We start from the raw sequence: 20,663 nt of genomic DNA on the forward strand, positions 1-20,663 counted from the left end.
GGTTTCTCTGTCTATTATCTTCCAACTGTTGGTTTAACCAGGTGCTTGTGTTGCATAAAGTAATTGACGTCTATTAATTCCTTCTTGTCTGGTGGTTAACTTTGTTCCTTTTTACTTATTTGCTAAAGACAAAGAATTTCTGCAAAACAAAGGTGAACAATCCTATTTCCAAACTTCCAGCATTACAACCTATTATAAGAAATTAAACAAATAAAAAGAAGATGGATTCTTCTAAATTAATAAAATCTTTTGATGATCTTTCATTAGAAAATCATCTTCCATATCCAATTGAAAGAAGAGCACGATCATCCTCCCCAGTTAAAAACCGTCGTCCATTGCCTCTAACTGACCCTAACTTCTTTGATATGAGAATTCCTTCGGTACCTTTTGCAAGTCTGGACGACATTCATCTGTTGGCAACGAATAACTCGGGGGTTTCATTTTCTCAACTGCAAATTAAATCATTATCAAATTCTCCAATTTCGAAAAGATTACATATAAATAGTCATTCAAAGGATTATGTCATTCCAATTCCTTTCACTTTACAATTACCTCCTAAATTAAGCCCAAAAAATAAACCAATTGCTTCTTCTACAGTTGCTACTCCTCAAGGTTCGCCTACTCCTTCAAGATCAGGTGGTTCAAAATCTTTAGGTGCTACTCCTAACAATCAAAACAAAATTAGCAAAGGTTCAAGATTGGTTTATACTGGTAATGGTTATGAAAAAATTGATCTGTCTGATGAAGAAGATTTAGAAATTGATGATTTCCCTCCAATTCAAAATGCAAATCGTAAACCTCCTCCAGTAACTAAAAATAAGAGAAAATCTTCAAAACTCAATATACAAAAACAATTCATGTCACACGATGAATTAAGTATCATTGAAGAGGCTTCTAATAGTGGTAGTTCAAGAGCTTCGAGTATTAAATCAAAACTAGAAAAAGAATTACCTCCAGATCCATCTTTAAATAAAAATTCGCACCTTATTTCAAAATCATTAAATACTGCAAATATTAATATTTCAAAAATTAACTTACCAACAGACGAAAGTTTCGTAAAAGAAGTTCCTAGGTTAAATGTGGAATCTCATCATCCCCCTCATTGTTATCCTTCAGGAAACTTGTCGCTGTCATCTCAACCTAACATTAAACAACCGATTTCAAATCAATTAAAGAAACTGTCTTTACAACTGTCACAAGAACAAGAAGAACAACAACAACAACGAAAAAATAAACAAAAACATGTTAAACCAGCCTCCCCCCCTAGACCTGTTAACGTCAATTTTATTGCACCACTGCCTCATAGAAATGATACTGAAAAAACTCATGAAGCTCATCCTTTAATCTTAAATCCAAATATTACCAAATCAAAAGTTCCAAGACCAACGGCTAATTTACTTAGTAAATCAGATTTGCCAAATAATTTGATTATGAATCAACGTTTTCCTCCAAATCAAAATAAAGCAAATCATGCTATTCAATATGGCCAAATTCCAAATCAAAGTAAAGATAATGTATTAAAAATATATAAAAGAAGTTTCAGTGATGAATCTCATGTTTCATCAGTAAGTTCTTTCAGTTCAGTTGGTGATTTCATGAACTTTAGTAATAATCCTTCTTTAAGAAGTACTAAGAATATAAATACAAATATCCCAATGGTATCAACCACTATTACAAATATCGAATCTCCTTCAGTGAAGAATACTGATAAAACTTCACAAGAGAAACCAAAAATTGAAGAATTAAATAGAAATAACTCTAAAGCTTCAGCTAAGTCTACTCTGTCATCTTCTACTGAAAGCTCTTGGAACTCTCTTCAAAAAAGTATCGATATCAGTATTGAAGATTCTCTTAATTCTCCAGCAACTGGTGAATTCGATTTTGCATCCAAAATTAATTCAAAAGAATTGCCTCCTTTGCCCGAATTGAATACTGAAATTGAAAAAGTTGAAACTGCTCCATTAAGAATATCAAGAAATGCTACTAGAGAACCTTCCAGAGAAGTATCTCCAGCAAAATCAAGAAAAAATCGCCCTACTCCTCCTCCTCTTCAAGATGAAATCGAACAATCATTAGCCAAATTATCAAATAAAAGTAAATCATTAAATGAGAAATCTAATACTCCTCCTTTTAAAGAAAAAGATAATAATGGTGCAGGTAAACGCTTTAGTTTCCCTAATAATAGTCAAAATATAACAAATAGTAGGGAAATGAGAAGCAGACAATTATCAAGTAATTCAATGAAAAGTCATAGATCAAGATTTAGTCATATGTCCCAATCAACTGGTCAAATTGAAATTCCTGATTTATCTAATAAATCAGTGGCAGATTCATACTCTACAAGAAGATCTACTTCATCTTTCAATGGTACAACATTCGACGATTTACCTTCTGAATCTGGATTTTCCTCGGAAACTTCAGCATCTATAGGTAGTCAAATGTCAAACGGTAAATTAGAACCAATTGGTGTTCCTACTAGAGCCTCTCAAGAAATTATAAAAGAGCAATTTAAAATGATGCATGGTGATGATGTTACTGATAGTGATAGCGATGATATCTTTATCCCTGCCATGAAATCAAAGTCATCACCAAATATTAAACAGTTGAATGAAGCCTTTGATAAGGATCCTATTGATTATTCAAATAGACGAATTCTGGAGCCACCATCTCAAGTCAATGAAAAAGGTAATAGGCCAAGATCTTCTTCTTCTTCTCCAGTTAGACACAGAAGAAACAAATCAATGTATGGAATTGACTTCCAAAATAATGATTTACCAGTATCACCAACTAGAATACATTCTAGATCGAAATCCACTTCTCTGGTTAAATCAAAACCTGGTATACAGAAACAAACTCGTAAACAATCGAGCAAAGAACAGATTAAGGATTTACCCTCTAACATGGACATTGTAATTAATGAACCTCCTAGACCAGTCAGTTATGAAGTCGATTTCATAGAAGCAAAATCACAGGTTGATGACTTCCCAGACAATGTGTCAAACACTCCAACTGTCAATGAGATATACAAAACACCAAATGTTACTTTTGAAAACCTTCCAAACTCGAAAGATATTTCAAATGAAATAAACAGACAAAAACAACTGAAAGCTAAGCCTAATCAAATTCAATTTAAAGGATTGAAAAAGAAATCAGGTTCAGTCTATTCAAAAAGTAGCAGTCAGAGTACTAACTCGGAAGTGGATAGTATTACTATTGATCTAACTGAAGAAAACGTTGATGTTTGTATGATTCAAAGAAATGATTCTAAACTCTCATACAGGTCAATCACTGAGAAGAAGGATGGTAAAGACGTTGAGGTGGTCTTGGTAGAAGAAAACGAATCAGAAAATTCATCTAGAGACGACTTGTCTAGTATTTATTCAAAATATCAAACAGACTGGGTATCTAGATCAAATTCCATGTTGTCAACTTCTTCATCGGGTTCATATGCAAGTGCAGCATCATTCGAAAGTGGAGTGTCATCAGAAGCTCAATTACAACTTAAAGAAAGACCCAATACGATCGAAATATACAAACAGATGCAAGCCATTAGGGGAATGGGAAGATCGCCAATAGAAAATTTGAGTCAAGCGAGAAAAGGGCAATCGATTAACTCACATACTTCTGGTAGATCTAATAACAGTGTCAACTATCATTCAAAAAGAATTCAACCTCCAAAACCAACCAAGAATGTTAATTTTACTAATTCAAAAAGTCAACCAAATTTATATTCAAACTTGAATATATTCAATTCACCTCAAAATTCACGAGAATCAAACTATTTTGATTATACTACATCTGAAAATTATGATTTCAATACTTTCATGAAACAAAGAGCAGTGTCAAAGCCTACCTAATCCTTTGCAATATTTAATACTTTTGTTTTTAATTCATCTTCCTTTAATTCTTTCGTTCTCATACATTCACTTTTTCTGTCAAAATGTTTTTTCGCTTTTTAATTTTTTCTTCTTCATTTACTTTGTATTTTTACAACTTTTAAGGTCAAATTTACCAAAAATATATAGATAATTAATGTATAAAAAATCAGACTTTTTGAATTACAGACTTTTTGAATAACAATCATATAATACAAAGTATACTTCAAGTTTATTTTAAACGAGGACTATCAGTTTCGGTAATAGTTCCTAAATTTCTAAGATTTATATCTCCATTCATTGAAGACGAAGGAGTTGATTTGAAAGATGGTAAAGTCTTAGTGTCGTCGTCTTCATCTTCGGAGTCTTCTTCATTCAATGATCCAAATGAAAGAAGTGACCTACCAGAAGGAGCACGGCTTATGCTTCTTGAGCTGTTTAACTCATTATTGGATTTTGTACTATTACTTCTGTAAAAAGTAACGGTTTTATTTAAAGTTTCAATTTTATTTGTGGAAAAATTATTCATATCAATGACTGCCTTCATTGGTTTATTCTTGTATGATTTTGACCTATAGAATCCACCCAAGTTTTGTTGCTGTTCTCTTTCGTGTTGTAAATTCTCATGTTCTTCAAAATCAAAATCCTCCGGCATTTGATTAACTTCATCTAATAAGTCTTGATCAAAATGATAATTTTCTGGTTCTTCATTATCGGAGGAAGAGCTTTTTACTGAATTTGAGTCTAAAGTCTTGAAAGTTAATTTTTCATCATTGCTAAACCAGGAATATCTTTTTGAATTATTTTTATTATTTTCATTTAATTTAGTTAAAAGCGTTTTCTTTTTAGGTTTATCATTAAGACAGTTTAATTCATTATCTTGATCGATTTTTGATAATGTATTCATCATATTTGTAATTGATTTTCGTTTTGTATTTGAGTCCACATTTGAATTCTCGAGTAATGATAAGCTATTCATCATATCAATAATTGATTTTCTGTTTTGTTTAACTTTTTTTTCATCATGATCATTTTTTTCAATATTCGATTCCATATTTGATAAGAAATCCATCATACCAATAACCGAAGATCTTTTGGTTTTGTTTCTTTCTTTATTATTGTCTTTTGGGTTATCAAAATTTTCATCTATTTCGTTATTCAATTCTAATGATCCCAATAGATCCATCATTTCATTGATTGACAGTCTAGCCGTCACTTTATCAAAGGTCGTATCTGATGAAATGGTTGAATTTGTAATTGACGATTCGACTGATTTCTCATTTGACAGAGAAATACCCAATCCAATATCATTGCTAGGCTCATTCAATTTAAAGTCAAAATTTTCCATATTTGAAATTTTGTTTGGGATTTCAGTGTTTAAGTTTTCGTCTAAGGAACTATGGAAGCTTTTCAAGATTCTTTTGGACATGATTTCCTTATCGTTTATATTTAGAACATCATCGCGAGGATTTTGATTAGATTTAGGAGTGTATCTCATTGTCGAACCGAATGTCAAACCACTAATTATTGGAGAATTTAGATCATATAATTGTAAATTATTATTTTGGTCATTATTCAAATCTGGAGTTTCGAAATTTGATTGAGATAACGAAGGAGAATTACTGAATTCCAAATAATTTTCCAAGATGTCCACCTCATTAACTTCTGAATTAGATGAAGATTGAGGTTCCTCCTTTACAGGGTTTAAATCTTGGATTGATAAATGATATGAGTGATGGTAAGGTTGATAATTTTTCAATTGTTCTTTTACATCTGGATCCAATTCGAATTTTGGTTGAATCAATGTTTCTTCTTGTTCTTCATTATAATCATCGTCTATGATTTCATCTTCAAAAGTATCCTGTTTATACTCGTTATTTGCATTTAAGTCATCATAAGCATTTTCATTTAAGTCATCATAAGCATTTTCATTCAAGTCATCATAAGCATTTTCATTCAAGTCATCATAAGCATTATCATAATCACTTATTTCATTGAGTTGATCATACTCATCTTGCTCATCATAATCCAACCCATTGTCATCATAGTCATTTAGACCATTGTCGTAGTCATCATCATTATTGTTAAAGACGAAATCATCTTTGCCCGATGATACATCATCATTTAGATTGTTAACATTTTCAAAGCTATTATCATTGTTAAAGATGGAATCGTCTTTTCCCGAGGATACATCATCATTTATATTATTAACATTTTCAAAGCTATTATCATCATCAAAAATATTTTTTTCGAAATTTTGATCTTCAAAATCGTCAAAATCATCCAACCCATTATTTTCATAATCATAATTACTAAATTCATCAATTTCATAACCCAAATCGTGTTCATTGAAATCATTTTTTGATTTTTTCGTTTTATAATATTTTACCGAAGTATTTCTACCTCCTCTTCGATCTTTGATAAAAGAGAATTGAGAATCATCTGAATCGGATTCATAGTACTCATAATCAGACTCGGTCAGATTTTGTGTATCATCAGCTTGGGGTTGTTCTTGTAGATTTGATGGTTGTGCTTCTAAAGACTGTTGAGGTGGCGGTGGAGGTGGGTTTGACGGAGGTTGCAGGATGTCAGGTTTCCCTTTGAAAGAGACTTGTTTTTCATCTTTGGAGCTTTCTTTAAATGAAACTTGTTTTTTAATCAGAGAATTCAAGGATACTTGTTTAGGAAGTTGAATGGGTATTATTGGAGAAGAAGAGCTTCTCGGCTGTTTACTCATGAAAACAGGCGGAGGTGCTAATGCATTTTTACTAGCTATTGAAGTATTCAATTTAACCAATGGGGTTTTCCCAGCATCATTTGTCAAGTCAGAGATGTTTGATATCGAATGGTTTTCTCGTTTATGGCCAAACTTATTTGTCGAAGATGTCCCTGGCTTACCATGGCTATTGGAAAACAAATTCTTAATGGGGGTCAATAGTTTTTTGGGACTACTGATTGAAGATGAATAAGTTTGTGGAGGAGTTAATTGAGATGACTGATTAATAACTGGCGATTGGATGGGAGTATTACTGTCAAACGGGTATCCGTAATCACTCAAGCTTTCCTGCGATGTTAAAGACTCATTTTTCCGGTGACTCTTGATGAAAGACCGCATTCTATCTGCTTGGTAAGTATGATATTGCTCGATACTTCTCGATACTTATACCTTCAATCAAAGCTGGATTATGGGGGGATGTTTAAAAATATTTGGTGCACGGGTGTTTACTTTTTTTGGTGCACGGACCCATAAACCCACAAATCACGTGCGTAAATTATAAAAAAATTTTTTTAACTTAAATCTTCTTCTCGAATGGTGTACGGGAGAGAATAACGTCAATTAATTAAATGCCTTAAGCTGTTGTTACAACGCAGAACGCCAAACCCAGCCAATGACACATGAAGTAACGTCATGTCATTTCTGGCGAAAGGAAAATAGTCCAATTGCAAACCCCGAGCAACAGGGCATTCGTAACTGATGCCGTATTCGGTTTTACAATTGGATTCCCCAAAAGCTCATTTGGTGATGCGATACGAGACAGAAAAATTATCTGATGCATCTAAAAAAATTTTTTCTCCTTTGTGCCCTTATTTTTTCTTTTTTTCGGTTTATTTTAAGGCAAATTTCAGTTAAAGCTATACTTTTCTTTTGTCAAGCTAGTATATCCCCAGGAATATATTTAAACCAGTCCAATTCCCGATTATTTTCAGCAGTGTCCTTTTGGCAGCAGGACTTACATTCTTTTTTTCAATTTGAATTAGCAGGATGTCTTCAGAAAATAAGACCGCATCTATTGCTAGTAATGATAAATTAGCAGCTAGTGAAAAGGACTTTAGTGAACAGCATTACTCAGACGATGAGACTTTGATTGAAACCAAATCCATTGGGGTTGAAAAAGCCGAAATATTGGCTAAGCAATATGAAGCATGGTATTACAAGGTCATCTTATTAATAAGTGCCTTTTTAGTTGGTTATGCTTATGGGTTAGATGGTCAAGTTCGAGGAGTCTTAACTGGGTATGCTACGGATTCGTATCTGGCGCATTCTTTATTATCAACCATTAGTGTTATTACTGCTTTTGTTGGTGCTGGATTCCAACCGGTTTATGCTAGGTTAGCTGATTTATTTGGGAGATTGGAGCTTTTCATTGTTTCAATTCTCTTTTATGTCGTTGGTACCATTATTGAATGTCAAGCAGTTGATGTTCAAAAATATGCTGCAGGGTCTATTTTTTACCAAATTGGATACACTGGGGCAATTATAGTTGTTCTTTTCATTGTATCTGATTTCTCTAGTTTGAAATGGAGATTATTCTATTCATTTGTACCGGCCTTCCCATTCATTATTAATACATGGATTTCCGGTAATGTGGTTAGTGCAGTTGGAATGAATTGGAAATGGGGGATTGGGATGTGGGCTTTTATTTACCCCTTAGCTTGTATTCCTTTGGTTTGTTGTATGATTCATATGAGAATTAAAGCTGGGAAAACTGAAGAATGGAAGGCTTTCAAACAACGTAAAACTAAATTTCAAGAATTGGGATTTAAAGGTTTTGCTAAATATATTTTTTGGAATTTAGATATCATTGGTTTACTTTTATTTTTAGTTGGTATTGGTTGTCTTTTAATTCCTTTCACTTTAGCTTCTTCTGTCACCACTGCCGGTCAACTTCACTCAAAGTGGAAAAGTGGTTCTATTCTTGCTCCAATTGTAGTTGGTGTTTTCTTACTCCCCGTTTTCCTTATTTGGGAAGGTAGATTTGCTAAAAATCCATTAATCCCAGTGTTTTTATTAAAAGATCGTGGTATTTGGTCTGCTTCTATCATTGCTTTCCTTCTCAATTGTATTAGTTCAATCGAATCAAATTTCATTTATGCAGTTTTACTTATTGCTATTAATGAAAGTAGCACTTCTGCTACTAGAATCTCTAGTTTAGCTTCTTTTGTTTCAACCCTTGCTGGTATATTTGTTGGTCTTTTCATGGTTTATTTCCGTAGATTGAAAGGCTTGATTATAACCGGGTGTTGTCTTTGGTTGGTGGCTTTTGGTCTCTTATACCATTTCAGGGCTGGTGAAAGTTCTCATTCCGGTATTATTGGTGGGTTTGTTGTGTTGGGGTTGGGTACTGTTTGTTTCACCTATCCAATTGTTGTTAGTGTTCAAACATGTGTAAGCCATGAACATATGGCCATTGCAGTTTCATTTATTTATACTTTATACCGTATTGGTGCTTCCTTTGGTTCTGCCATTGCTGGTGCTATTTGGACCCAAACTTTATTCAAAGAAATTGTCAAACATGGAGTTTCTTTATCTACTGCAACCTTTGCATATCAACAACCTTATCAATTCGTTGCGCAAAATCCTTGGGGTACTAAAACAAGAGAAGGGGTTGTAGCTGGTTATAAATACGTTCAAAGAATCTTCATGATTGTTTGTTTAGTGTTATGTGTTCCAATGATTTTAGCCACTTTCTTATTAAGAGATCATAAATTAACTAATGATCAATCTCTTGAACAAGTCGAAGAAGAACAACAACACGAATCTCTTTCTGACTTCATCAGAAATGCTTTGAAAGGTGGTAAACCCAAAGAAGCGAAAAATAAAGAATCCACCCAAGTTTCTAACGTTTAATCTTTTAATATCTCTTTAATTCTTGTATATTCAATTCTGTATACTTTTTAATACTATTTTGCAACCGTATGTGCATTCCACTAAGTCCGCCGCTTTTCATTTGACCGCTCGTCCACCGTCAACTTCATAGCATCTACAATGCATCCTGCCAATATACTATCAGACTACATCCCGTCACATACCATAATTGCAGTAATAACCATAATCAAACCAATAGACTGGTACACGCACACACCCGTCTCATAAAAGAAATGCAACCGGTTTCGTTTTCATTAGGGCTGCTGCCCTCGCGCACCGCTCTCCGCACGTGATCCTTTTTTTTCTCCCATCCACTCTTCAAGAGAATGCGAGCGCATCCCACTCTTAACTATGGTGCACCACCAAAAACCCACTGAAAAAGTTTTATGGAAAAACTTGGGAGTGGAAAAAAAAAAAAAAAAGGAAAAAAATTCACTTACTCTGGTTTTTGAAAGTTATTGTATATACTTAAATTCTCCTTTTTGAATACCTTTACATACAAAGTATAGTTCAGTATCCATCATGTTGATTCCAAGAGAAGAAAGAAAAAAGATCCACCAATACCTCTTCCAAGGTATGTACCGTTGAGTCTGGAAGAATCATTTTTCGACAAGTGATGATTGATGATGAAAATTTTTGAATAAGAGATGAATAGGATGAAGACGTTGATATTTGATGTAAGAAGCAGTCCGAGGCAGTCGCCAGTGACCCCAGCTACAAGCAAATGAAGACTAGATGTGATAATATCGTATCATCACTTGGAGGAAATGAAAAATATAAAACCTATATACTAACGCATTCTATAGAAGGTGTTGTTGTCGCCAAAAAAGATTACGATCAACCAAAACACGATGAAATTGACACCAAAAACTTGTTTGTCATCAAAGCTTTACAATCCTTAACTTCTAAAGGTTACGTTAAAACTCAATTTTCATGGCAATATTACTACTACACCTTAACTGATGAAGGTGTTGAATACTTAAGAAATGAATTAAGTATCCCAGAAGGTATCTTACCAGTCACCAGATTAATGGGTGCTCCAGCTGAAAGACCAAGATTCCAAAGAGGTCCAAGAAGAAACGATGGTGGTTACAGAAGAAGAGCTCGTGATTAAATTAATTAGCTAAAAGGAAGATAATCTATCATTATGAAAAGAAAGACTTGTTTTTATTATAAAATATGTTTCATTATTAGTTTCTTTTGTTAATTTATGAGTTTTCCCCCCTATAGGTCTTTTTTTTTCTACCAATTAATTTAATTATTGTGCTTTATATATAAAATAAAAAATATTACTATTATACTAGTTGTAGATGGTTGTAAGTCCGCCCGTGCACCAGCGCAGCAAAGCTAAAATGGACAGACTGATTGCGGAGTCTGGGAGTTTGGAAGAACCAAGCATGAATGAAGAACATCCAGACGATGATCCGTTTGAGCTTAAAGAGTTGGCTGTCAACTATGATTATCTAATCTATAAAATCAATGACACTATAGCCACGCTATCTGAAAAAACGTTTCAATCGATAAATAATAAGAATAAATTGATAAATGAAAGTTATTTAAATGATCAATTACAACTAAATGAAGAATTACAAGATATAGATAAACTAATTACTCAATCAAAAGATCTTGAAATGACGTTCATGAAACTAGATCAATTGAATCTCTTTGTTGAAGATTTCAAATCAAGAATAAGCTATTTAGAAGATGAATTCGATAAACTTTGAACGAAAAATTATACTACTTGACCTTCATTCTCAGATCTAGGCGGTAGATCAGGTTTATTCTTTTTGGTATGCGTCTCCTTCTCATAGGTTTGCTTCAATTCTCTTTCGGCTAAGTTTTGGGCTTCTCCCAGTTTAATCTTTATCCCTAGCTTCTTACTATATTTCTCCATTAGATATTTTTCTAGCAATATAAAATTTCTCGAGTTACATTTAAAGGCAATATTACAAAAATCACCAACTATTGGTATTAAACCAATTCCAAAATCAAATGCAACATTCATCATCATTTTCAGTCTAATCGAGGCCGGTAATCCTCCGTCAATTTGTTCAGCTTTTTTAATCAATTGTAATGCAAATGCAACTGCAATCAAATCCCCAATTCCGGGTATTAACCCAATAATACCGGCCCATCCTAATCGAAATCCACATATACTCAATTGTAAATCTAATCTATATGCTTTTCTCTTTACACTTTCTAAAATTTTCAAATCTTTAGAATCAATAAAATCAGGTAATCTTCTCTTTCTTCTAGCTCCCTTTCTTTGATAGAAATGTAACTCATTTTCCGGTATCTCTTCAAAATATGGATCGTCCTCGGGTCCTACTTGAACCACATGATCTAAGTTGGTCTATACTCGTTAGTTATCAATCCCCAAATACATTGGTTGCGTAAATACATTGGTTGCGTCTCAACATACTTTTTTCAAAAAATACTGGTACAATAACTGTGACATATTACTCGATAATGATCTTTTATTCTCCAGTCCTTCGTCTTTCAATCCTATCGGATAACCGAGATCTTATAAGAAGAAGTCATTCCTACAATTCCAGCCAAATTCCCTTGCTGTTTTGAAATTTGGTGTACTTTCGTTTTTTTTTTTTTTGCTTTGTTAGCGTGGTTTGTTTGTTTGTCTCACTGTTGAAATTGCTCGATGGAGTCACTGATTTAGACGGCTGAGGCTCTGTCAAACAAGATCATCTACAAAATGGCAAGTACATTATATTCGTTAAAAGTATTATATCATGACGTTATTGCATTGCTCGTTACCGACAGACATTAAATTTTTTTAGCCCTTTTCAATTTTTCAAAGTACTCTTTACGTAAGTTTCTTAAATCTGGGGGTTTTTCAATTCCCATTTCTTTCCTGAATTCGTTTATATCTTTGGTTAAGATATTTTCCCAGTAAACATTGATCAAAGGTTTGGAGTTCAATCCGCTCTTGAATGCCCAGGGATAGTATATGTTATATAATCTTTCCTTTTGGCTTTTTTTCAATCTTAAGGGTGCAAATAAAGCACCTAATCCCGACATGGGGATTCCTATGTTCATGAATTCTAAAACTTTAACGGCAATTTCTCCTTCAATTATGATTGGTAATCCGGTGATTGCATGGTAGAAATCATGGCATTCTCTATAACGTTGATAAACGTAGGCTAATTCTTCGTCATCAATGTATTTAACTGGAACTCTAGTATCGGGACTCACTCCTTCTCGGTCAAGCCATTTGATATATGAATTTCCAATTGTATTCTCTGGTAGCGATCTAAGATAATCCAAGTCTAATGATGTCGAAGTGATACGAGGTCTCTCTTTCAAAATCTTTCTACCAGTTGGATCTGATAACATTTGATGTTGTAAGCTGCGTAAAACCGGAGTTATCGCGGTGGATTCTCCCAATCCAACAATGAACTCGTTACGTTCTGGATGGAAATATGCTCCCGCCGAGGATCCCAAGATCATTAATAGTTTTTCAAAATTGTAAAGAGGTACATGTCCTGGATAATTGGGTTCTTTTCTCTTGAAGTATCTGTTATCCTCATTGCTACCTTGATTGAAAACAGAATTGGGATCCTTATAATGTAATTGACCACTCTCCATCTTATCTGCCAATCGATTGTTTTCACTAAATATAATGGGGCCAAATAAGGTCGCTAATGACGTGAGAAAAAACTGACGCGATTGGATATGCCCTCCACTTCGGAAGGCTTGAACACCTTTACCTCCAGCCCTTAACCTGCCCAAAGATAGCATCCTGAACTTGTAATGTGTAGATAGCTCTGGAATAAAATGTAGTTGGTAAAGCGGTATATATCACACCATTTTTTCACTTCTTCTCAATGATTTCTTACATTTTTTTTTTGGTCAATTTTTTTTTTGCGTTTTGACTATAAAGTGGTTTAGTTATAAGCACATTTACTGCTACTATTTATTTATATATAAAATGCAACATAAAAATACAAAGATTAATTAGAACATAAAAGCCATTGGTGTATAAAGTAAGAAAAATCTGTAAGGTATTAAGGAATTTTGCAGAATAAGTATTAGTGTAATAAAAAAACGTTAACCAGTCATTCGTTGATATAAGAACCCAATTAAAACCACAGAGAGCCCCATGAATACCATACTTTTATTGTTTGTAGAGAGCATTTGTAATTCTTGTATTTGTCTTATAGAAGGCTTTGAATTGAATTGTGTTTGCTTTTCATCACGACTGTTCTTCTCGTCTGAGTCTGGTGTTATCAGAGAAGAATCTTTGACATCTTCTGTATTAAATACTAGGTCGTCATCATGCACTTTGTTATTAGAAGTAGATTCGTCATCGGAACTTGGAGGAGTTAACTCAGACTGTTGAACGTCGTTATCATTGAATCTTGATGTATTTCTATTGGAGCCCAATGTATTTGCTGTAACTGAATTAGACTGGTCATGGGATTGGTCGGCTCTCGTTAAAACTTCTAAAAGACTATCCATGCTATTTTCTTTTCCATTAAGTTCTTTAGAATGAGATCCATCTTGTGAATGATTAAACCCATTTTTATTAGCGTTCAAAATACGCGGTTTATTATATTCTCGTTTGTTTTTATTTGGATTGATGATTTTGTTTGAAGAGTTTTGAATATCATTGTTAATGACTTCGATGTTATTGATATCAGAAGTAGGAGGTTTACGCGACACTCCCTTCTTAACTTTATTATTAGTAGTGTCAATGCTATTAGGTAAAGCATTAATGGATTCCTTTTGATTATCATTATTATTTTTAGTAGAATTATTAGAGTTGTTAGGAGATTGGATGCCATTAGTTATATCATTAGATTCGTTAGTGGTATGAGAATTATTATTAGGATCTATGAAGTTTTGATCATTAAAGTTTGTAGTGAAATTATTACTGTTATTATTATTATATGTTCCGTTATCACCAGAAGCAGTACCATTGGAGCCATTACTCTTCGATGCCGTAGCATGAATATTGGAAGTAGATGTGGTAGAAGGTGAAGTTATAGGTGGCTCAGTAAATCTTCTTGATACAGAGCGATTTGAATCAGAGTGTTGTTTCGCTGCATCAAGACCTGTATCACCGGAATCCACAATTATTTTTTTATCATTAATTGGATCAGTATTATGAAGTTCTGATGCTTTCGCTTTAGCCAATTCTTCTGCTTTAGCCAATTCATCAGCCAATGATTTTCTCAATTTTTCATTTTCTTCATTCAATTTTTCAAGTTGAATCTTATGCTTTTCAGAATGAGCAGTATGGGTTTTCTCTAACTCTTCATTTTTATACCGTAATTTATTTGAAATCATTTTTTCAGATTCAACTTGTTCTCTCACTTTTGAAATTCTACGGTCAACTTCTTTAGATATATAACTTGAATTAAGTTCATTTAATTTTGATTGGTAGTTCTTAATAAATTGATCTAATGTTTTCAAAGTTGTATTTTGTTGTTTAACCTTTGACAAATTCAGGATTAATAGACCAAAAATTGAATCTAAATTTGTAGGATTAGTAATTTGAGAATTATTGAATATTCCAGTACTGCCTCTATTACTAAGCCCCAATAATGTTTCTTCAACATTTGGATTTATATCACTGAATAACGCACTATCAAAGGATAGTTGATCATTTATACCATCAATCGGCTTCTTATTTTTCCGTTTAGTAGACCTTAACCCTTTTTGTTTCTTCTTCGGGCTAGCATCTTGATTAGGAAAAGCCGACTGATCTGGAAGATGAGTGAAAATATCTTGAATGAAGTTTAAATGTCTGAAATCATAGGATTCTGAATTTTGTAGTTTATCGAGAGCAGAAAGGGCACCATTTATTTTTGCTGATCCATTAGAATGTTTATTGATACCCTTATTATTCGAACTAGTACCATTTGTAGTTTTCAAAAAATTAGCCATTATGCTAATGTTTTTAACTTTTGCACTGATTTGTTTATGATTACTTTCTTGCTGTATGTAAAACCCCAAGTTAATCGTGTCACCTTCTTCAACTGACACTGGTTCAGTTCCTAATTTTTCATCATTAACAAAAGTACCATTAGAAGAATTTAAATCTTTAATCATGATTTTATCTAAAGCTGGATCATAATACATGGAAGCATGTTTTCGACTTAGAACACGAGAATCGAAATATCCATTGGTCACATCTGGTTTAACTTTACTTCCTGTAGGTCTTCCTAATTCCAAATGTTCAGGGCTATGAGGTATATGTAATCTTTTTTCGATAAAAGTATCATTCAAAGGAGTTAAAGTGATGATATATTCATTCAAAGATCGTTTATTCAAGTAGCTCGTGTCTGAATCTCTAAGAGAATATTTATTTGATTTTGATGTATTAGTTCTTGTTGTTGAAGGTTGAGAAACAACTTGGGATTGAGAATTGGATCTTTTTCTATTAGCATGATCCCTTGGACGAGGATTTAAAGATGAGGATGAAGTGGATGAAGATGAAGATGGAAAAGCTGATAGTGAAGGCTTATAATTAGTCTCTTCTAAATCTAAACGAATATCGGGAACACTCATTATGGAATCATTGAAATCTAGATGGAGTTGAATGACCGCAAACAAACGTCGGATCTATGGGCAGAGAAGAATTGAAAGGAACCTGATATGACCAATAAGGAACTGGATAGAGAGAAGAACGAAGAAAAAAAAAAAAAAGTATGAAAGATAGAGAAATTTTCTTTTTAAAATGGAAACGGCTTTACCACGTAACCAAGTGTCAAGAGAAGATCACTTCAAGAAACCTGAACCAAATCTATGAATGACCGTTCCAGCAGTAACAAGAAAGATGAGATGATAAGATATTTTGATGAAACCTAGAATCACGCACACCAAAATTAGCACTAAACAAAGATCTAGATCAGAATCACACCCAGTTGATTCTACGCTTCAAATATGAGATCTGATTATGGATTAATGAATGTAACGGTAATCGCAACGAAGTTATTTCAATCCCTGGGGATTACCTAAGCAGCCTTGACAATAGTTGGACTTCAAACTGGAATTGAAACTAGAACTGCAATTGAAATGGAAACCGCTATCTCAACTAGTTTTGAATCACAAATACACACCCGAAACCAATGGATGCTTTAGAATGACTGTATGAACCGAAAGACGAACTGGGAAAACAATTTACGGGTAGAGTAGGGCTACCGCCGTTGTATGGATAGAGCAATGGTTGTCGATGAAATGTTTTGTGTAGTTGTTAAGTTAAAGACAGATTTTTTTTTTTAAAAAAAACAAATTGTTGTCCCTTCCCATGATTTTTTTTTTTTTTTTTTTTGTATTAATCTTTTTTTTTTTATGATAAAAACGCACCAAAAAACAAATAAATAAACAATTTATATGACGAATATAAGGTTATTGATATAGAGATCAGGATGGCCGCAGCTTCATATGGGAAGAATGAGACACTAGAGAGCTGTGTGGAGTCGCTTAAAGGGTCGGTGGAGTTTCTTGAGGTGTCGTTGAAAAGATTGGATGAGGTTACTAGAGATGTACCCCGATTGAAGAGAGTATTAACCACCGATAAAGTATTTGGATTAGTACCAGAGCTGGATTTAGAGAATGCTAAGAAAAAGCTACAACACGAGACGCATCCCCAAATCAATATAATGGTTGAAAAAATTGAACGAGAAATCAGTCGATTGACTCGAAGAAAGAACAATTTAACCGGGAAGATTGAATTACAAAGAATACGGATTGATGGGGCCAGAAAGAATACTTCGAACGATATGGAAATTGGAAGAGTTGTTAAAGGAGACATCAATGAACACAAGCTGACTAGATTGAAACTATTACAGAATAAAAAGGAACGATTAAAGTATAGTTTATCGAGATTGAACTTACAGGATAAGAAAAATCGATTAAGTATGATTCCATCGTTACCACCTCAATAACTTTCCAGTAATCTAAAATACTATGTATAATATGTAAACTATAATTTAAGATCTTCACCACTCATGTGTTCCACAGTTGTGATGTTTAGTAGTTGAGCCAACTCTTTTGCATATTGATTACCAACTTCCTTGACGTCCGGCTTAGATTCAGGTGAAATACGTGATATCGAGGTAGCTTCGGCTTCTGGTAACCCACACATGGTATAAGTATTCAAGTATTTCAAGTCGGGGTTAACATTAAGTGCAATACCAAAAGAAGTGATCGCGTGTTGGATATTACATCCAATCGACGATATCTTATGGTTACTTTCACTCATCCATACCCCGGGGTTTTCATTGAGATAGCTGCTCAATCCATAGTTTTTCTTCAAAAGATTTTGAACCGATTTCAATAACACGGAATCAACAAAACATTTGGGGGTAAGATTCTTAAATTGTTTTAAATCTAATATGGTATATGCCACTAATTGTCCTTCTCCATGCCATGTAACCTGTCCGCCCCTTTCCAACTGATGGTATTCGCAACCCATCTTTCTATAATCTTCAATCTTTTCATCTAACTGGGGGTCTTGTTTCATTTGTTTCCCTCCAGCGTAAACATTCTCAAATTCAAAAGTTAATACGGTTGGCAATGGTTTCATTTCCATGATTTTGGCAAGGAGCCCGTCTTCGTACTCCGTTAGTCTGTAACCCTTGGATGCTATATCTTTCTGCAGTCTGATTATCTTATTTGAAATCTTCTTGAAATCAATGTTAGCATTTACCATTGCTTGCTGAATCTTAAGCCCATCTTCAAACTTGGTTCTTCCGGGGAAATGAATATGGCGCAAGGTCTTATACTGTTCAATGACAGGAGTGAACTTGGTGCTGCAGCTATTGAACCGCTTGCCCACCACTTGTAAGCATTTGGTCATCCTGTTTGTTCACGGTTGTTATACTATAAGTTGTTGCACTAGTGATTTTTCACTTTTGATCTGTTGATGTATGAGAGTGCAGATACTCCCATTTTTTTTCAGTTTAGATGTTGTTTTTTTTTTGGTCTGTTATAGCATCTACTTATCTGATCTAGTCATTGAACAAGCAAAGTATCCTATCCAGTTGGCTTGCTTGGGTTATTGTGATTATTGGTTACGGCATCTTGTACCTGCTAGTAATGGGCACAGATACAACCAAGAAACTGAGCCTACGGTTCCGTCCAAGAGTAACCAAGGGCTATTCAACTCCTAATGTGTCTTTAAGTAGTTCCAGGAAAAGCAATTCGTCTAGTTTGAAAACAAGCAGTAAGGTGATGCTGGCATCATCGACCTCGATTGAGTTATTTCCAAGAACCACCCAGGCTTCAACGTTAATGTCACCAGCATCAGTATCTACAGAAACAATACCAGATACACCAACTCTATCATCAAGAGGAGCTAGATTGAATGAGATGATAACCCCTAAAACTGAAAAGTTAAAGACTAGCAAGTTTACTATATCGAACGAATCCAAAAATAAGGCCAGATTGAAGAAGACTCAGCATCATAGGGAGAAGAATGATTTGAAGGTTGAATCCCCCGAGTTCCAATTGTTAGTCAAATTGTTTATGCCTTCCAAATTTTTGATAAGAAACGATAAGTTAAGTGTGAGGCAAGTTTCAAATAATCTTCCTGTATTAATCAAGGAATCTTATCCTAAGTTAAATTTTGAGATTCATTTATTTCTAAGTACTATTGTGACAAAGTATATCACGTCTTGGTACTTGACTAAATTGAACACTGACGATTTTGAGTTCATTCACAATGTTTACCAGATGTTATGTGATTTTATTAAAAATTGTGCTAAAAGAATCAGCAGAATAATGGAGCTGCCTTCTAAACTACTTAATTTAATTGATGATTTGACCTTTATTCTTGATAATCACTTGAAGGAACTAGTCAGTGATGATCCCAACCTGAATTCAATAAAAGTAGTTGATGATTACTTCCGTCAAGCAAGAACAGACAACACTGTGAATAAATTTTCTAATGCAACTGCTTCAGAAACCTTACTGGGATATTTAGCAAACCGACATGTACTTTTCGATCATTCTGCTTGTAATAGGGCAGGCTATAGCAAATTTGAATTTTTTGATGATTCAAACTCAATGGGTCTGTATCAATCGGAAGAGAAAAGCAATGATGCAAATCATCCTCATTTAATTTACTTTAGAATTTTAGTTAAAGAAATCATTCAAGCAACGTTTCGAGATGATGATTCGTTTGTTTCTGGTCCTGGAAATAGTGGACCAACGTCATCGGTCATTACTATGAATTTAATTATCTTGATAGTATCTGATTTGATACTTAATAAGATATTTACAAATTTATCATCGCCCGAATTTTGTTTAGGTTTGATTGATCAAATTATCGACTCACTAATTCAGGCAATTGAAAAACCCAAGAAGAAATCAAGTTTCCCTACTAGCACTGTAATAGAACAGAATATAATAGGGTTTTTCAATAAAGCTTACACTTCAATCAACTCTTTTATGGGGACAAGCTCCTCTGCTGATAATAATGATGGTAACCCTATTGGGTCGGGGTCTACTCATATATTCAACTTTTCTGTATTTTCGTTGATCGATACCATTACCAATATTTCTAATAGAAGACCCTCTCTTTATCATTCTATAGGTCTTGTTAGTTCTTGGATACTACTGAGTCCATCACTAGCAACCAAACTCGATAACATGATAAAGTCTTTTATTTCATCCAAAATCTTAGGAGCAGGCTTTCTCAAAGATGATTTTATTGCTCAAGTAGTTAATCAATTGAAAGAGAATTTATTCGGAGAAAAGGCTAATTCCAATGAAAAAGAAGAAGAAAAGAACGAAGAAGAAAACAAGGTTTCAGTTGAATCATTAACTGAAAAAACTTACGATTTACTTCAAAATAAAATACCTTCTTTAATCCCCGGTGGAGCACTGATATTTGGTAACTTTTTCGGATGCCAAGGTGAAAATGAAGCAGAGTTGAAGAAAAGCATAGGTAAATTTTTCACGATATTCAATTACGACGCAGAGAAGTCAAGTAATTACAATTCGCTTAACGAGAATTGTGAATTGAACAAGCTTTTGATGGTGAAATGGCTTGATTGCCTTATAGGAGAGTTATATCCTGAATTACTTAGTAAATAGTGAGGTACCTACAAATAATCAATAAATGTGGATGAATATATTTGTAATGATATGAAAGATTAACGTAATTTCAAAAA

The 20,663-nt window shown here is 33.8% G+C and overlaps 11 protein-coding genes across 11 annotated transcripts; 6 read left to right on the forward strand and 5 right to left on the reverse strand.

Moving 5' to 3' along the window:
* Positions 1-221: 221 nt before the first annotated feature.
* HYPBUDRAFT_5636 (uncharacterized protein) lies at positions 222-3,857 on the forward strand (the record flags this gene model as incomplete). The annotated part of the gene is made up of 1 exon (XM_020223515.1): positions 222-3,857. The coding sequence occupies one exon, from the start codon at positions 222-224 to the stop codon at positions 3,855-3,857; it is 3,636 nt and encodes a 1,211-aa protein (XP_020076867.1).
* Positions 3,858-4,099: 242 nt separating this feature from the next.
* Positions 4,100-4,575, reverse strand: HYPBUDRAFT_152578 (uncharacterized protein; the record flags this gene model as incomplete). The annotated part of the gene is made up of 1 exon (XM_020221094.1): positions 4,100-4,575. A coding segment is annotated over exon 1 (418 nt), but the record flags the coding sequence as incomplete, so codon positions are not given.
* A 3,039-nt stretch (positions 4,576-7,614) lies between these two features.
* Positions 7,615-9,565, forward strand: SIT1 (siderophore transporter). The gene has a single exon (XM_020221095.1). It carries the CDS (start codon positions 7,639-7,641, stop codon positions 9,502-9,504), a length of 1,866 nt encoding a protein of 621 aa, XP_020076869.1. The 5' UTR covers positions 7,615-7,638; the 3' UTR covers positions 9,505-9,565.
* A 475-nt stretch (positions 9,566-10,040) lies between these two features.
* Positions 10,041-10,789, forward strand: RPS10 (40S ribosomal protein eS10). The gene is made up of 2 exons (XM_020221096.1): positions 10,041-10,096; positions 10,329-10,789. Exons 1-2 carry the CDS (start codon positions 10,045-10,047, stop codon positions 10,634-10,636), a joined length of 360 nt encoding a protein of 119 aa, XP_020076870.1. The 5' UTR covers positions 10,041-10,044; the 3' UTR covers positions 10,637-10,789.
* A 130-nt stretch (positions 10,790-10,919) lies between these two features.
* HYPBUDRAFT_107798 (uncharacterized protein) lies at positions 10,920-11,246 on the forward strand (the record flags this gene model as incomplete). The annotated part of the gene is made up of 1 exon (XM_020218585.1): positions 10,920-11,246. The coding sequence occupies one exon, from the start codon at positions 10,920-10,922 to the stop codon at positions 11,244-11,246; it is 327 nt and encodes a 108-aa protein (XP_020076871.1).
* An 8-nt stretch (positions 11,247-11,254) lies between these two features.
* HYPBUDRAFT_107564 (uncharacterized protein) lies at positions 11,255-11,980 on the reverse strand (the record flags this gene model as incomplete). The annotated part of the gene is made up of 2 exons (XM_020218564.1): positions 11,255-11,875; positions 11,945-11,980. The coding sequence occupies 2 exons, from the start codon at positions 11,978-11,980 to the stop codon at positions 11,255-11,257; spliced, it is 657 nt and encodes a 218-aa protein (XP_020076872.1).
* Positions 11,814-13,319, reverse strand: COQ4 (ubiquinone biosynthesis protein). The gene is made up of 2 exons (XM_020221097.1): positions 11,945-13,319; positions 11,814-11,875 (listed from the first exon to the last, which is right to left on the reverse strand). The coding sequence occupies exon 1, from the start codon at positions 13,276-13,278 to the stop codon at positions 12,304-12,306; it is 975 nt and encodes a 324-aa protein (XP_020076873.1). The 5' UTR covers positions 13,279-13,319; the 3' UTR covers positions 11,814-11,875; positions 11,945-12,303.
* A 1,354-nt stretch (positions 13,320-14,673) lies between these two features.
* On the reverse strand, positions 14,674-16,053 carry HYPBUDRAFT_107985 (uncharacterized protein; the record flags this gene model as incomplete). The annotated part of the gene is made up of 2 exons (XM_020218604.1): positions 14,674-15,190; positions 15,245-16,053. Coding segments are annotated over 2 exons (1,326 nt in total), but the record flags the coding sequence as incomplete, so codon positions are not given.
* Positions 16,054-16,913: 860 nt separating this feature from the next.
* SPC19 (Spc19p) lies at positions 16,914-17,432 on the forward strand (the record flags this gene model as incomplete). The annotated part of the gene is made up of 1 exon (XM_020220101.1): positions 16,914-17,432. One exon carries the CDS (start codon positions 16,914-16,916, stop codon positions 17,430-17,432), a length of 519 nt encoding a protein of 172 aa, XP_020076875.1.
* Positions 17,433-17,451: 19 nt separating this feature from the next.
* Positions 17,452-18,466, reverse strand: HYPBUDRAFT_199244 (lipoyl(octanoyl) transferase). Its single transcript, XM_020222998.1, has one exon. The coding sequence runs from the start codon at positions 18,344-18,346 to the stop codon at positions 17,471-17,473; it is 876 nt and encodes a 291-aa protein (XP_020076876.1). The 5' UTR covers positions 18,347-18,466; the 3' UTR covers positions 17,452-17,470.
* Positions 18,467-19,157: 691 nt separating this feature from the next.
* On the forward strand, positions 19,158-20,618 carry HYPBUDRAFT_152587 (uncharacterized protein). The gene has a single exon (XM_020221098.1). It carries the CDS (start codon positions 19,270-19,272, stop codon positions 20,584-20,586), a length of 1,317 nt encoding a protein of 438 aa, XP_020076877.1. The 5' UTR covers positions 19,158-19,269; the 3' UTR covers positions 20,587-20,618.
* The last annotated feature ends 45 nt before the right edge of the window (positions 20,619-20,663 follow it).

This window comes from Hyphopichia burtonii, assembly GCF_001661395.1.
Source record: "Hyphopichia burtonii NRRL Y-1933 unplaced genomic scaffold HYPBUscaffold_3, whole genome shotgun sequence".
In the NCBI taxonomy this organism is placed as follows: domain Eukaryota; kingdom Fungi; phylum Ascomycota; class Pichiomycetes; order Serinales; family Debaryomycetaceae; genus Hyphopichia; species Hyphopichia burtonii.

Excerpts from the sequence above, each read along its gene's own strand:
- COQ4 (XM_020221097.1), bottom strand. The coding sequence starts at position 13,278 with ATGCTATCTTTGGGCAGGTTAAGGGCTGGAGGTAAAGGTGTTCAAGCC.
- SIT1 (XM_020221095.1), top strand. The coding sequence starts at position 7,639 with ATGTCTTCAGAAAATAAGACCGCATCTATTGCTAGTAATGATAAATTA.
- HYPBUDRAFT_199244 (XM_020222998.1), bottom strand. The coding sequence starts at position 18,346 with ATGACCAAATGCTTACAAGTGGTGGGCAAGCGGTTCAATAGCTGCAGC.
- HYPBUDRAFT_152587 (XM_020221098.1), top strand. The coding sequence starts at position 19,270 with ATGGAGCTGCCTTCTAAACTACTTAATTTAATTGATGATTTGACCTTT.
- RPS10 (XM_020221096.1), top strand. The coding sequence starts at position 10,045 with ATGTTGATTCCAAGAGAAGAAAGAAAAAAGATCCACCAATACCTCTTC. Across the intron at positions 10,097-10,328 it reads CCACCAATACCTCTTCCAAG|AAGGTGTTGTTGTCGCCAAA; the intron begins GTATGTACCGTT and ends CGCATTCTATAG.